This window comes from Hyaena hyaena, unplaced genomic scaffold (assembly GCF_003009895.1).
Source record: "Hyaena hyaena isolate Hyena2069 unplaced genomic scaffold, ASM300989v1 scaffold_33, whole genome shotgun sequence".
Lineage (NCBI taxonomy): Eukaryota > Metazoa > Chordata > Mammalia > Carnivora > Hyaenidae > Hyaena > Hyaena hyaena.
The window spans coordinates 1238445-1255267 of NW_024080666.1; the positions used below are offsets into that span (position 1 = coordinate 1238445).

At 41.2% G+C, this 16823-nt stretch overlaps 1 protein-coding gene, 1 long non-coding RNA gene and 2 other non-coding genes across 4 annotated transcripts in view; 1 reads left to right on the forward strand and 3 right to left on the reverse strand.

Annotated features, from left to right (window-relative positions):
• Nucleotides 1-14609, reverse strand: part of LOC120229677 — a 38431-nt gene extending 23822 nt beyond the window's left edge. Inside the window, exon 1 of the long non-coding RNA XR_005527808.1 lies at nucleotides 14318-14609. This is a non-coding gene — a long non-coding RNA (uncharacterized LOC120229677). The remainder of the gene's footprint in view (nucleotides 1-14317) is intronic.
• On the reverse strand, nucleotides 13731-13813 carry LOC120229728. The gene has a single exon (XR_005527828.1).
• LOC120229729 lies at nucleotides 13891-14031 on the reverse strand. Its single transcript, XR_005527829.1, has one exon.
• A 38-nt stretch (nucleotides 14610-14647) lies between the features above and the next one.
• Nucleotides 14648-16823, forward strand: part of ACAA2 (acetyl-CoA acyltransferase 2) — a 40571-nt gene continuing 38395 nt past the window's right edge. Inside the window, exon 1 of the mRNA XM_039228823.1 lies at nucleotides 14648-14751. Within this exon, the coding sequence (XP_039084754.1) occupies nucleotides 14736-14751 (16 nt within the window). The 5' untranslated portion in view covers nucleotides 14648-14735. The remainder of the gene's footprint in view (nucleotides 14752-16823) is intronic.

The following is a 16823-nucleotide window of genomic DNA, read 5'->3' on the forward strand; positions in this document are numbered from 1 at the left end:
AATTTTAACATTCGACATCATGGTGGAGTTTTGACTGGTCTCTTGAAACAGGAGCATTTTAAAGATTACTTAATCAAATATTTATAGACAATTTGTATTTGAAGCATTACAGGGAGCCTCTCTGCTTACCGGTAGTAATGTGTGTCGTGTAAATATTGATCATAGCTGACACATGTATCCCCTCTATGCACTGTCCCTGGATCATCATAGCTGTGGTTAGGTTTCTGGCACGTGGAGAGCACAGTAGACCCAAAGGAAAATGGACTGTTCTTCCCCTTTCCATGGAGCATGTCCATTGGAGTTTCTTCCCTTCATTTTCCTATACCACGAAATTTTCAGGCTTTTATAAAACCAAAACTAGGAACTCGGAACACTTAGGAAAAAAAATTAACACTGCTACCACCAATACACCACTATTTACTTAGAGTTAATGCATTAAGATTATAGTGAATAAATTAGAATCCCTTTCTTTTGCATATATATAATTGTTTTCATACATTTGACCTAATTCTAGGCAGCAAGGGATTTCCTGAACTGAAGGACTTCTGCCTATGGGACTAAATGGTTACTACAGTGTGACAGCATGGGGCGGGACCCCATAGTTTTTCCTCATAGAATATTTCTCTGCAGTCAATTTCTCAAATTCATTTGCTGCATGAGTCAAATAGCCAAAATTCATTTTTTGTACATGTTGGTGCCATAATTAGAGAATTAGAGGATATAGAAAAATTAGAGGTTAATGCCAATGACAAATATAGGACTGGTTTTTCTTACTATAAGGGTCATTAGATACTAAAGATTGGTTTTCTTAAAGAAATTTCTAATTCTAATAAAGGCAATCAGAAATTAAGCTACTTTCTAAAATGGTATTGTATCAAAATAACCCAGATTTGGATATAACATTTTGCCAGCAACTAATGTTTAGATGAAAGACTGCTTCCGTGAAAAGGGTTCACATCCAATTCTGGGGTGAATCTAACATTGTAAGAAGAAATACTACTGATACAAATATTTTTTCATTTTGAAAAAAAAATCTGTAAACTACACCTTTGTGTATAGAGAAATGCTTGTATTAGTCACTGTAATATTCAGCTGTGGATAAAAATTTGTGGAAATAAATACTTTTGAATAAAGTGGTGTGCCACATCTAAATGAACTTTAAAACTCTGCAGCTATACATTGGTTGAAAGGTTTGTTTGTTTTTTTAATGTTTTATTTATTTTTAGGAGAGAGAGAGAGAGACAGCGTGAGCAGGGGAGGGTCAGAGAGAGAGGGAGTCACAGACTGAAACAGGCTCCAGGCTCTGAGCTGTCAGCACAGAGCCCGACGCGGGGCTCGAACCCACGAACCGCGAGATCATGACCCAAGCGAAAGTCGGACGCTTAACTGACTAAGCCACCCAGGCGCCCCTGAAAGGTTTGTTTCTAATGCCTGCTTTAGAAACTCCATTCTAGAGCCTCCTACATTCAAACATGCATCATGATCATTTAAACACGGGGTTGGCCAGCTTCAGCCGGCATGTTATAAGTGGAGGTGGGGGCGGGGGGCGGACTTTTCCTGGAAAATAACAAGACTTACCAAGCAATTTAAAGGTACAGAATTCAAACAAGGTAGAGTAGGAAAAGACTGGTAAATCCATGGCACAGGACACAGAGCCCAGAGATAGACTCCATCCTTTGCATAACTTTGCACATGGCATTAAAAAAATTGTGGGAAAATATTGACAAGATCTGTACAGAGGAGTTTATAACATAAGTGAAACAATGACAACTTGGGAGAAATTATATGGCATTTACAGATCAGAGGACTCAATACCACAAAACCGTTATCATTGTCTCCAAGTTGATCTACATACAGAATCAAAGTCTCCACTGGTTTTTTTTTTTTTTTTTGTAAAAGTTGACCAGCTAATTCTAAAATTGACATGGAAATGCACAGACCCAAGGATTAAGGAAAACCTTCCTTCAGAGAAAGGGAAAATTTCCCTAACAAATGTCAAGACTTAATATAAAACTTCAGTAATTAACATGTGTGGAAATGGCACAGATAGACAAAATGGCCAATGGAGCAGAACAGCCCAGATATAGGTGTTCCCACCTATACAGAAACATGGATATGTTGTTTCTTACCTACAGAAACACACACCAACCCCCCCCTGGAAATCTTTAAAAGCTACATCACCAACCCTACCCATAGGTATAGTGTAGGGCTTCTCTGGGGGTGGTACCCTTAAAGACTCGTCAGTAGGAACCACTATGAAATATTTCATGATACACAAATATTGATCAGTGAAAAGTTACCTCTGAAACCCAACTTTCAACCTGAAGATGGACTCCTCTCTTTTCTAAGTGGTTGATAGGAGAATAAACTCTTCAGAACAGCCTTCACCTCCTACCCAGAGAAGCCTAGGCTTACTGTCAAGACCTCAACACATAAACTGCAAAGAGCCAAATTTCACACTCTTTTTTTTCTTAAATAGTGCATTGTCAAGTTGGTTTCCATATAACACTCAGTGCTCATCCCCACAGGTGCCCTCCTCCATGCCCATCATCCCCCTTCCCCTCCGCCCACCCCCATCAACCTCAGTTTGTTCTCAGCATTCAAGAGTCTCTCATGGTTTGCCTCCCTCCCTCTCCCCAACTATTTTTCCCCTTCTTCTCCCCCATGGTCCTCCGTTAAGTTCCTCCTACTCCTCCTATACGTGCAAACATATCATATTTGTCTTCTCTGCCTGACTTATTTCACTCAGCATAACACCCTCAAGTTCCATCCATGTTGCTACACATGGCCAGATTTCATTCTTTCTCATTGCCATGTAGTATTCCATTGTATAGATAAACCACATCTTGATCCATTCGTCCGTTGATGGACAATTAGGCTCTTTCCATGTTTTGGCCTATTGTTGAGAGTGCTGTGTATGAACATGGGGGTACACGTGCTCCTATGCATCAGCACTCCTGTATCCCTTGGGTAAATTCCCAGCAGTGATATTGCTGTGTCAAAAGAGAGTTCTATTGTTAATTTTTTGAGGAACCTCCACACTGTTTTCCAGAGGGGCTGCATCAGTTCACATTCCCACCAACAGTGTAGGAGGGTGCCCGTTTCTCCACATCCTCGCCAGCATCTAGAGTCTCCTGATTTGCTCATTTTAGCCACTCTGAGCAGCATGAGGTGGTATCTCAGTGTGGTTTTGATTTGTATTTCCCTGATGATGAGCGACTCTGAGCATCGTTTCATGTGTCTGTTGGCCATCTGGATGTTCTCTTTGGAGAAATGTCTGTTCATGTCTTCTACCCATTTCTTCACTGGATTGTTTGTTTTTTGGGTGTGGAGTTTGGTGAGTTCCTTATAGATTTTGGATACTAGCCCTTGATCTGATATGTCATTTGCAACTATCTTTTTCCATTCCGTTGGTTGCCTATTAGTTTTATGGATTGTTTCCTTTGCTGTGCAGAAGATTTTATCTTGATGAGGTTCCAATAGTTCATTTTTGCTCTTGATTCCCTTGCCTTTGGGGATGTGTCAAGTAAGAAATTGCTGCAGTTGAGGTCAAGGAGGTTGTTTCCTGCTTTCTCCTCTAGGGTTTTGATAGTTTCCTGTCTCACGTTCAGGTCCTTTATCCATTTTGAGCTTATTTGTGTATGGTGTGAGAAAGTGATCTAGTTTCATTCTTCTGCATGTTGCTGTCCAGTTCTCCCAGCACCATCTGTTAAAAGGCTATCGTTTTTCCATTGGATACTTGTTCCCGCTTTACATTAAGTAAAAAAGATTAGTAAGCCATACATTTGTGGGTCCAATTCTGAGTTCTCTATTCTATTCCATTGGTCTGTGTGTCTGTTTTTGTGCCAATACCATAATGTCTTGATGATTAGAGCTTTGTAGTAGAGGCTAAAGTCTGGGATGGTGATGCCTCCCCTGTTTTGGTTTTCTTCTTCAATATTACTTTGACTATTCGGGGTCTTTTGTGGTTCCATACAAATTTTAGGATGGTTCTAGTTTTGAGAAGAATCCTGGTGCAATTTTGATTGGGATTGCATTGAATGTATAGATTGCTTTGGGTAGTAATGACATTTTATTTATTTTTTCAATCCATGAGCATGGAATGTTTTTCCATTTCTTTATGTCTTCTTCAATTTTCTTCATAAGTTTTCTATAGTTTTCATCATAGAGATCTCTTATATCCTTGGTTAGGTTTATTCCTAGGTATTTTATGGTTTTTTTGTGCAATTGTGAATGGGATCAGTTTCTTGATTTCTCTTTCTGTTGCTTCATTGTTGGTGTATAAATATGCAACCGATTTCTGTACGTTGATTTTGTACCCTGCAACTTTGCTGAATTCATGGATCAGTTCTAGTAGGTTTCTGGTGGAGTCTGTCGGGTTTTCTATGTAGAGTATCATGTCGTCTGCAAAGAGTGAGAAAGTTTGACTTCTTCTTTGCCAATTCTGATGCCTTTTATTTCCTTTTGTTGTCTTATGGCTGATGCTAGGACTTCCAGCACTATGTTAAACAACAGTGGTGAGAGTGGACATCCCTGTCATGTTCCTCATCTCAGGAGGAAAGCTCTCAGTTTTTCCCCGTTGAAGATGATGTTAGCTGAGGACTTCTCATAAAAGGATTTAAAAAAATTAAATAAATACATAAAAACCAAAATACAAAAAGGAAATAATTAAGAAGGGATGCTGTATCTTGTCAAATGCTTTTTCTGCATCTATTGACAGGATCATATGGTTTTTATCTTTTCTTTTGTGAATGTGATGTATCACATTGATTGATTTGCAAATATTGAACCCAGGAATGAATCCCACTTGATTATGGTGAATAATTCTTTTTATGTGCTGTTGCATTCGATTTGCAAGTATCTTGTTGAGTATTTTTGCATCTGTATTCATCAAGGATATAGGCCTGTAGTTCTCCTTTTTTGCTGGGTCTCTGTCTGGCTTGGGAATCAAAGTGATGCTGGCTTTGTAGAATGAGTCTGGAAGTTTTCCTTTGATTTCTATTTTTGGAATAGCTTGAGAAGAATGGGTATTAACTCTGATTTAAATGTCTGGTAGAATTCCCCAGGGAAGCCATCTGGTCCAGGGCTCTTCTTTGTTGGGAGATTTTTTTTTTTCATTTTTTAATGTTTATTTTTGAGAGAGAGAAAGAGCACAAGCAGGGGAGGGTCCCAGAGAGAGAAGGGTGTAAGGATCCAGAGCAGGCTCCGTGCTGACAGCACAGAACCCGACGCGGGGCTCGAACCCGCAAATGGCGAGATCATGACCCGAGCCGAAGTCTGGTGCTCAACTGACTGAGCCACCCAGGAGCCCCTGTTGGGAGATTTTTGATAACTGATTCAATTTCTTCACTAGTTATGGGTATGTTCAGATTTTCTATCTCTTCCCGTGTGAATCTTGGTAGTGAGTGTGTGTTTAGGAATTTGTCCATTTCTTCTAAGTTGTCCAATTTGTTGGCATATAATTTTTCATAGTATTCCCTCATAATTGCTTGTATTTCTGAGGGGTTGGTTGTAATAAGTCCATTTTCATTCATGATTTTGTCTACTTGGATGCTCTCTCTTTTCTTTTTGAGAAGCCTGGCTAGAGGTTTGTCAATTTTGTTTATTTTTTCAAAAAAACCAGCTCTTGGTTTCATTGATCTGTTCAACTGTTTTTTTGGATTCTATATCATTTATTTCTGCCCTGCTTTTTATTATTTCTCTTCTTCTGGGTGCGTTTGTTGCTCTTTCTAGTTCCTTTAGGTGCGCTGTTAAAGTTTGTACTTGCACTTTTTCTAATTTCTTGAAATAGGCCTGGAGTGCAATGTACTTTCCTACTAGGACTGCCTTTGCCGCATCCCATAGAGTTTGGATTTTTGTGTTTTCATTTTCATTTGTTTCCATATTTTTTTAATTTCTTCTCTAATTGCCTGATTGGCCCATTCATTCTTTAGTAGGGTGTTCTTTAACCTCCATGTTTTTAGAGGTTTTTCAGACTTTTCCTGTGGTTGATTTCAAGTTTCATACCATTGTGATCTGAAAGTGTGCATGGTATGATCTTAATTCTTTTATATTTATTGAGGGCTGCTTTATGTCCCAGTATGTGATCTGTCTTGGAGAAGGTGCCATGCGAAGTGCCATGCCACTTGAGAAGAAAGTGAATTCCATGGCCTCAGAATGTAGAATTCTAAATATATCTGTCAAATCCATCTGGTACAATGTGTCATTCAAGCCCATTGTTTCTTTACTGATTTTCTGTCTAGTTGATCTATCCATTGCTGTAAGTGGAGTATTAAAGTCCCCTGCTATTAGCACATTCTTATCCATAAGATTGTTTCTCTTTGTGATTGTTTCATGTATTTGGGTGCTCCCATATTCGGTGCATGGACATTTGTAATTGTTAGCTCTTCCAGATGGATAGACCCTGTAATTATTATATAATGCCCTTCTTCATCCCTTGTTACTGCCTTTGCTTTAAAGTCCAGCTTGTCTGATAGAAGTATAGCTACTCCAGCTTTCTTTTGACTTCTAGTAGCATGATATATATTTCTCCATCCCCTTATTTTCAATCTGAAGGTGTCCTCAGGTCTAAAATGAGTTTCTTGTAGACAGCAAATAGATAGATTTTGTTTTTTTATCCATTCTGCTACCCTATGTCTTTTGATTGGAGCATTTAGTCCATTTACATTCAGTGTCATTATTGAAAAACATAGGTTTAGGGTTGATTCATGCTTGTAGTGGTGTCTCTGCTACCTTGTGTTCCTTGCAACATTTCCCTCATAGAGTCCCCCTCAGGATTTCTTGTAGAGCTGGTTTAGAGGTGATGAATTCGTTCAATTTTTGTTTATTTGGGAAGACTTTGATCTCTCCTTCTATTCTGAATGACAGGCTTGCTGGATAGAGGATTCTTGGCTGCATATTTTTTCTGCTCATCACATTGAAGATTTCCTGCCATTCCTTTCTGGCCTGCCAAGTTTCAGTAGATAGGTCTGTCACCACTCTTATAGGTTTCCCTTTGTATGTCAGGGCCCTTTTATCCCTAGCTGCTTTCAGAATTCTCTCTATGCCCTTATATTTGCCAGTTTCACTATGATATGTCCTGCAGAAGATCAAGTTATGTCTGAGGGGAGTTCTCTGTGCCTCTTGGATTTCAATGTCTGTTTCCTTCCCCAGATTGGGGAAGTTCTCAGCTATAATTTGTTCAAGGACTCCTTCAGTGCCTTTCCCTCTTTCTTCCTCTTCCAGAATTCCTATGATATGGTTATTGTTCTGTTTGATTGTATTACTCAGCTCTCGAACTCTCATTTTCCTGGACCAGTTTATCTTTTTCTTGTCTTCCTCTTTTTCTATAATTCTGTCTTCTAATTCACCTATTCTCCTCTCTGCCTCTCCAGTCCGTGCATTGGATGCCTGCATTGTATTATGCACCTCATTTATAGCATTTTTTAATTCATCACAACTATTTTTAAGTTCCATAGTCTTTGTAGCAATAGTTTCTCTGATGTCTTCCATGCATTTTTCAAGCCCAGCGATTAATTTTATGACTATTGTTCTAAATTCTTGTTCAGTTATGTTGCTTATATCTGTTTTGAGCTGTTGTTTAGCTGTCATTTCTTCCTGGAATTTCATTAGAGGAGAGTTCTTCCATTTCATCATTTTGGCTAGCTTTCTGTCTCTTGTTAGTTTTAAAAGCTTGTCATGCACTCTGTACCTGTAAGTACTGCTGTATTAAAGAAGGCTCTTTGACTATCCAGGGCCTGTCCATTCAGGAAGTGTTCTTTGAATGGTGTCTCTTGGTCACTCTTATTGAGGCTTTGGTTATTTTATTTCCCTACTCGTAGTGGTATTTGGGACTCTCCACCATGTGTACTTTGGCTTATTTCTTGAGGTAGCCCTAGAAGGTTGTTTTCTCAGCAGACTGTCTCCTTCTCCTCCCAAACTCCTGCAATTCTGTAAGGGTTCCTATGGCTTCAGGCCTTCTCCGTTTGAGAGATGGGGGCAAGTGAAATGTACGGAGCTCCCTCCTTCTCTGCCATCTTGCCCTTATTCAGAAACCAGAGACACTCTTAACTACTTAGTGTTGAGAAAGAAAAGCAGCCCGACATCTGGGACCTGGTCTGGCACTTAGAGCGAGGCCTGGGTGGTGTGAGAAGTGGGACTGGCCCTGGCCCTACAGTGGCTTTCTTCCCTCACACACAATCTCATAAAACACCACCAACAGATAAGGGCACTCTCTAACTGAATAAGTGAGACCACGTGAGACCACTTCATAGTTTGGTCTAAGCACAAAGACAAGACCACCGGCAAATCATGCGATGCTAACCCTGTCCTCTCCCAGCCAACAGGAGTGAATGCAACGTCACCAGCTGTCATTAGTCCACCTCAGACCTACCTTCTCCTGGGTAGGGTAATATTACCCAAAGACTTGTTCCTACTTCTAGACAGCACCCAACTCAGAGTGAAGCCCTGCTTCTCCAGACCCTCCCCAAATCACCTAACCAACTCCTAACACCCTCTTACTGAAATGCTTCTACATCCCGTAAGCTCTGCTCCTGTCGAGCATTCCCCTTGTTGCAGCCTGTCTTAAAGCTCCCACAGAACTGCTCAAACACAGGTGTGTTCCAGGAGTCGTCTGGCTGAAGAGCATCAACATGGTGTTTCTCCTCATCCACCAACATGAGCAATTTGCAGAGTAAACTTAGAACCAAGGAAGTATAGATATTTGCCTATGGTTATATTACTAAGTGTATTTCTAAGCTTTGGTAAGGATATAGACACTGCAATAACTTTCAACATGTGGAGGAGAAAAACAAATACATATCCTTCATCTACGTCTGTGACAATGTCTTGGGCTATTACAATACACCAAGATTTACAGTAAACGTAAAATGAGAAAGTTCAGCAAATCGGTGTCTGTTTCTTTCTTCATTTTTTTTTTTTTTTAAATGTTCATGAGAGGGCGGGGGAGAGAAGCAGGCTCCAGGCTCCAAGCTGTTAGCACAGAACCCAACTTGGGGCTCAAACCCATGAACCACGAGATCATGACCTGAGCCAAAGTCTGACACTTAACCAACTGAGCCACCCAGGTGCCCCTACATTTCATTTCTGATGTGTTTGTTTAATAACTTGAACTTTCTGAAGTGTAGGTATTTGTTGTAAAGGTAAAACCACACCAGAGGTAATAATTGCCTTTTTAATTATCAAAAAGTGAAGTTATCGCCAAAGCAGATTAACAGTGAGCACATATGTAATTTTCCAAACTACTGAAGATTAGCAAACTCTCTTGTATCATTCATTCAAACTCATATGCTCATTTTAAAAGTTTTTTCTAGCTCCTACTGACTTCACCAGCTTTCCCTAGTTTTCTATTACTGAAACTCCTAAAGCCATTGCTGCTTAAGCTACCATTAATTTTGAGTATTATAGGATGTTTAAGCATAGGAAAATTATCCAGAAAATGTGGGAGATAAGGCTGAATCTTAATATTTATGAAATCCTAATGAAATCTTAATATTAGAATTTACAGGTTTACAATAGAGCAGCTGATTTCCAGTTTTATACTAAGCTATTTCTTTTTCCCAAAAAATAAGTACAGAAATAATACATTTTTTAAAAAATACTGAAAGCTAAATGTCTAAGAGTAGAACCAATGACTTTACATCTCATGAGAGGTTTCATGTCTAGGACAAGAAAATTATAAAATAACTAACTTTGATATACTTAGTGTAACATATATTGGTTATATGGCTAAACATGAAAAGGACCACATATTTTAGAAAATAATTTGTTTCAGATAAATATGAGACATATTTGAAAGATCCTTTTGCATTCTTATAGTGAGAAAGTTAAAAACCTATAATAATGTTATAAAAATAGAATAATGAACAGCCATACACTCTTGATTTAGATTCCCTAATTGGTAATATTTTGCCTATTTGCTTTCTCTCTTTCTCTACCAGTATATTTGTATGCATTTTTTTCTGAGTCATTGGAAAATGAATTGCAGACGTCCTGATTCTTCACCACAGTTGCTCCTAAGAAAAAAGGACAATCTCCCACATTTCTACAATAAAATTAACATAATAAGGAAAAGTAACATCACTATAACTGTCTCATATAAATTATTTTAAAGTTCCCCCAAAATGTCCCAATTCTGTTCATTTGAGTTGCTGTTTTTTGGTTGTTTTTTGTTTTGGGTTTGTATTGTTTTGTTTTGTTTTAGAGTAGTTGCTTTTAATTCAATTTCCAATTAAAGATCCAATGTAACATGGGATTGTTAATCTCTAGTTCCTTTAATACCACCTTTTTTTTGGTTTTCACATGGACATTTTTGAAGACTTTAGGTCAGTTGTTTTGCAGAACATCCCTTCATTTGGATTTATCTGATTGTTTCCTTAGGATTAGACTCTAGTCAGATACTTTTTGGAAAGATCCCACATAGATGAAGTTGTGTCCCCAATGCTTCAAGGGGGTGCACGGTGTCAGCTTGTCCCATTATTGGTGATGTTAAGCTTAGTCATTTGGTTAAGGTGGTAATATTCCCAAGATTTCTCTTTTGTATGGGTATGTTTTCCTCTTCATGATACTCTGAGACTATGTAAATGTCCTTACATATATTTACAGGTTCTTATATATGTAAACTGTTTAACCAAGGGTTTTAGGATTCATCCATTTTAGTGACATCTCTAATTAGCAAAAACTTAAGTAAATTTGGAGGGACTGGCTGCTGGTGACTTGAATGGTATCGAGTGGAAAATTGTGATACTTAGTAATAGTATCTAAACTTTTCTTAATAAATACATGGAAGGTGAATTGAACAGAACTTTCCTTCTCTTATTGAAGGACACCATATCCCTAATCAATAGTTCCACAGGCCAAGAATTTTCTCTGCATTTGAACTATTAGAAAGTTTTAATGAAAAACCCCACTACTTTCAAAGATCTGTTTCTTGCCTCTAGCCCTGTATCTCACATTTAGGCATAATTCACTTTACATTCTGTTCTCTAGTTTTTATTTTCTTCATTACAAAATGCACAGTTGACTGGCTGAACTTAAGCTCATTGAGCATCAACTTGAGATAAAATATGTTGATTTTGACTCCCCTAAACAATTCCATTTTGGCAAAATTCAATTTTATCATCCGTAGTATTGTTGCAGGATTCTACTTCAATACCCAGGATCTGTTGTCTCCCCACTTCAAACAATGAAGAGGTGGACACAGAATAATGAGCAGCAGGCAGAAGTTTCTTAAAGTATAAGATCAGAAAGGAAGAATGGTATGAAAGCTCTCTTTACAGAGAGGGTGCATTGGAAAGTGAATGCCTGAAACTATAGGCAAGGAAGTCTGTTTTATAGGATTTTGGTCGACCCCTTTTCTTTCCCCTTGCTCCTTCTCAGGCTCTACCCTTATTGACTAGGTGACTCTAAATGTCTGGTCATTCCTTTTTGTTTGGCTCGTTTCCTTGTTATGAGGGGCCGTCTATGGCCATACTGTTCCTTGTGGGTCCCATATTTTATGGACTACTTATTTTTAGTCATGTTTTTTGTTTGTCAAATTCCTGAGGGAAACCTGAGGGGAAGTAGGTAATGGCTGTCACATACTTAAGAGGAACTTTACACCTGAGGGAGTTTGCTCAGAGGTTAGAAGTTCCCAGAAGAAATGTTTTAAAACTTGTATTTTTCCCCACCCAGGGACCTTTAAATCCTAGCCATTCTCTTCCTGCCTGAGTCCTATCTTGCCTTACCATAGTATTGCTTAATGCCACAAATAATTATTAAGTACCTCCTGTGTGCCAGGCACTATACCCGCAGAGCGGTATTTTAATTTATCTATTTGCTATTCGTTTTAATTTTTTTTAATGTTTATTTTTTGAGAGAGAGACAGACAGACAGATGTGAGCAGGGAGGAGCAGAGAGATAGGGAGACACAGAACCTGAAGCAGGCTCCAGTCTCTGGGCTGTCAGCACAGAGCCCAACACGGGCTTGAACCTGCAAACCGTGAGATCATGACCTGAGCCGAAGTCGGACACTCAACCGACTGAGCCACCCAGGTGCCCTGTTACTCGTTTTAAATAAATGTTAACACTGAATTCAGTAATAAATCTGAGCAACAGCACAGTACCTTTTGTCCAACGAGAGGACATTGCTAAAGCAGAACTCGTGATTGCCAGGTGGTACAAAATGCCAGCGCTCCAATCTCTCAGTCTTGAGCAAGGCCATACAAATCCAAATTCATCATAGCAATTTAGAAATGTCAGTATGCAATATGAGGGGGTATGGGTTGCATGAAAGTCTGTGTAAGTACTAATAAAGGCCTTTGTGCCTGACACTGATGGTCACCTCCCTAACAGCCTTTTCCAGCTTTCATCCTTACGGGCAGAGCCCAAATTTCCAAGATAGAAATCAAAAAAGACAGACAGATATGTTTTTCCAGCCACTTTTGCAGTTACATCATGGGCATATGACTCAATTCTGACTGATGAAACAGGAGAGAAAGATGTTCCTTCTTGATAAAGACATGATAAATACTCACCTTCTTTTGAACATGGTTTTGTGCAGACATGATGCCTACAGCTGTAACAACTAAAAGCCTGGGTGCTTGATGACATGGTAATTCTCGGAGGCTTCCGGTTACGTGAAACAATAAAAACCTATTGTTTAAGCCATTTTAAGTCAAGTCTCCTGTTATTTGCAGCCTAAACCATCCCAACCAATAATTAGCCCTAAAAGAAAAAAGAAGCCTTGAACACAGAAACTATAATGGCCAAAATAAAAAAATACTAAAACTGAGTTACTAGCTGTCACACCCAAATCAAGTTTGAATGCCCCAAGGTTTCCGTTATATGTAATAAAATAACTTCTATGCATCTAGAATGGTACTAGCTCTGTATCATCCTTGAGAAAATTTAAAAAATCACTCAAATCATTTCCTGTTGGAACCCTGCTTGAGAAAAAGTAAACATCTAGTACTAGCACATTACCTCACCTCTCCACCGACCTGAACCCACTTTATCTCACACACACTTCCTCCTCTGCAGAAAAAAGCAAATAAGCAAAGTCACTTGTGGTCCACAAGAGTCCTCAAAGGAGGTGATTCTCCTTCTAAGGTGTCAGAAGGTCAACAGTCTAGTTGACAAGGCTATGTCACAATACCTAGTCCTTTAGCTCATTTCACCACATCAGGCAGACATTTTATCACCTCACATCATCCCAAGATATTTTGAGAGATAAAGACCACAATCAGATAACTTTTATTACAGTATGTTAGGTGTGCTATTGTTGTTAATCTCTTACTGTGTCTAAATTATAAACTAAACTTTATCCTAGGTATGTACATAAGGGGAAAAAAACATAGTATATATATAGGACCTGGTACTACTTAGTCTCAGGCATCCCCTAGGGATCTTGGACCATGGGGGGAGGGGACTACTGTATTGAGGTTTGCACTAGAAAAAGAACACGGTTTGATATTAGAACAGATGGACAGATGTGATATAGCAACTATGGCAAAATGGTAACAACTGTGTTCACTGTAGAAATGTTTCCACTTTTCTGTATGTTCAAAGGTTTTCATAATCAAAAGTATAGACTTAATAAACAACTTGCTAGAAGGCAACCCAGGAGTCTGAAAGCAGTAATCCCCGAGGGTTCACAGAAAGCCTCAAGGCAGCCCACCTGAGCTTCCCAGGCGCAGGAACCTGGCCCACCCCAGAGCCCTGGCGCTGCGCTCGGCCCGGGTGCCCTGCTCGCCCGGTCTCAGTCCGCTCTCAGCACACACTCCATCACCTGGTTCCTAGAACTCAGATTGCGCAGTGGTCACGTCATCATCGACCAGGGCTCACAGTTACAGCGGCAGAGGCCTCCCTAAAGCTCCCTCATTTCCAGCCTCCCCGCTGCCCCTAATCTCCCGGCGCCGGTCCCCAGCCCCACTTCGCCACACATATTTTGATAATCTTCTCAGGCTCCGAGCTGGCGGCGTCGCCAGCAATGGGACCTGATCATATAAGGAAAATACCGCGAGCTCATCGGGGGCTATACGGGGAACTCGGGGGCGCCCCTGCCCTAAGACACTCACTACACTCCCTCGGACGCCCACCTCCCCCCACCCGGCCACCCGGCCACCCGGCCACCCGGCCACCCGGCCACACCCAGCCTCCCGGTCCCGGGCGCCTCTTAGGCCCGGAGGCCTAGGGCTCCATCAGTCCGCGCAGCCGCAGCCCACAGAGGCTCAGCCAATCCGCTCGCGCCGTCCTCTGCGCCCCGCCCACCCAATTTCCAGCCAACGCCCCGCCTTCCTCTGGCGCCTTCCACACTGTGGCTGTCTCGGCGTTGGGGTACCTGGTTCGGTGATGATGGAGACTGGAGACGTGCTGGGGGCTGAAGGGGGACATTAATTACAGGGACGAGTAGAGAGGTCATGGGTAGGATGGCATCATTCTCTCGCTTTAGAGGTAAAAAGCGAGAATGTGAGAGAAAGATGCGCGGGCACGGAACGCTCTCTTCTGCAAGGCGCGGCTGCTGGCAGAGTCATGGTTCCCACACGAAGGCGCCAAGAGAGTGGCATGTTGCCCAAAGGGAGATAAGCTCCGGCCCGCCCTGGGAAGCCGCAGACCCGCGGCCAGGCACGGGATGTGGGTGAAAGGGCAGGGGCGTGGCTTCGCCGGACCCCGCCCCCGGACTCTTAAGGCAGGGATGTGAGCGGGCGCCCCTCTGCGTCGCTGGAGCGGGAGCTCTGCGCCGGAACTCGCTCGCCGCCATGGCCTTGCTCCGAGGTGAGCGCCGCTGGGGTCTCATCGGTCGCAAGGGGTTTTGATGAAAGCCCAAGCGGAAAGGATTGGTCGGGTCGAGGAGAAAACATATTTGTAAGGCGCTAGCGACAGCAGGGCAGTTTCCAGCTGAGGGTTGAGAGCAAGGTTTGCTAGCTTCTGATCTTGAAGGTCATTACCCTTCTTCCTGTAGTCCCCGTCCCCTCTTTTTTTTTAAAAAAAAAAAAAAGCTGTTAGGAGAACTGGGGCGGTGCCTTAAGGACCCCGAGGTGTAGGGCGGAGGCTTGCATCGCAGAGCCGCAGCCTCTGACTTGTCCCGGATAGGGGAAAGCTTGTGTGGGAGGAATTGATGGTCTCCTAGGGTCTTCTGCCCCAGTGACCTGCGCCACCAAATGTGTGGTGGCTGTTGGAAGACCAGCTTGTTCCCTTTCCCTTCCAGTACTTTAGATTGACTGACTCCAGGAAAGTGCAGTCACTAAGTACATAAATACTAGGGTTATTAACTTAAATTTAAAAATTACGTAAACTGCCTCCTTATAACAAATGGCCACAGTCAATGGAATTTTAACTTTTAAGAAAGAAGAAGAACCAAAACCCCCAGTGTTTCTATTAACTCACAGCCCAGTGGTAGGTGGTTGCACCCGACTAAGGGTTCTCTTACTGCTATTTGACTTTGTTGGGGGTGCTTGTGTATCCCTTCAAGGCACCTACGTGTGGCTGCCAAATTACTTAATCCAGAAACAAGTGGGTGCTTTTATCAGCAGTTTTTCTCAGTTTGTCCTGATTGCTGCCTGTAGCGGTTCTAATTAAATGGGTTAATATTTCCCCAGCAGTGTGATGGAAGGGAAAGTGGCGTTAATGCTCTGTGTTCTAGTGGCTTCCCCCCTGCCCACCCTTTGCGGCTGTGTCTGCGCACCTTGCAAGCCCCTTGGCAGCCTCTGACCTTTTTACTATCTCCGTCGTTTTTTGCCTTTGCCAGATGTTATGTAGTTGGAATCCTACATTATGTGGCTCTTTTAGATGGGCTTCTTTCACTTTCCGGTGTGCATTGAAGTTTCCTCCACGTGTTTTCATAATGATTTGATAGCTCATTTATTTTTATTGCTGAATAATATTCTGTTGTATGGATGTGCCCCATCTATTCACCTACCGAACCGCATTTTGGTTTCTTACAAGTTTGGGCAGTTACGAAGAAAGCTGCTATAAACATTCATATGCAGGTGTTTGTGTGGACATAAGTCTTCAGCTCATTTGTATAAATACAGAGGAACAATGATGGCTGGATAATATCGGTAGAGTGTGTTTTGTTTTATAGGAAGCAACCACACTGCCTTCCATAGTGCCTGTATTTTGAATCTGGCAGCAACGAAAGAATTTCTCTTTTCCTACATCCTCACCAGCATTTGGTGGTGTTAGTGTTTTGGATGTTGTTAGCCATTCTAATAGTTGTATAACAGTATCATTGTTATTCTAATTTGTATGTCCCTAATGACATATGATGTTGCGCACATTTTCATCGGGCTATATGCCATCTTTATATCATCTTTGGTGAGGTGTCTGTAAGGGTTTTTTACCCACTTTTTAATTGGGTTGTTGGTTTTCCTATTGTTGCATTTTAAGACTTATTTGTGTGTTTTGGATACCAGTCCTTTATTAGGGAGGTGTGTTGTAAATATTCACTCCCAGTTTGTAGCTTGTTCTTTTCATTTTTCTTTAATGTGTCTTTCGCAGAGCAGTTTTTTATTTAGCGACGTTCAGCTTAACCACATTCTTCTTTCATGAATCAGACTTTTGGTGTTGTATTTAAAAAGTTATTGGGGCACCTGGGTGGCTCACTCTGTTAAGCCTCTGACACTTTATTTCGGATCAAGTCATGATGTCATGATTTGTGAGATCACGTCCCTTTTGGAGCCCGGAGTCAAGCTTTGCGCTCCAGCACGGAGCTTGCTTGAGATTCTCTCTCTCCCTGTCTCTCTGTCCCTGTCCCAAGGGCATGCTTGCACGTCATGTGCACATGTACTCTCGCAGTCTCAAAATAAATAATTAACATTAAAAAAAAGTTACACCAAGCCTAGGGG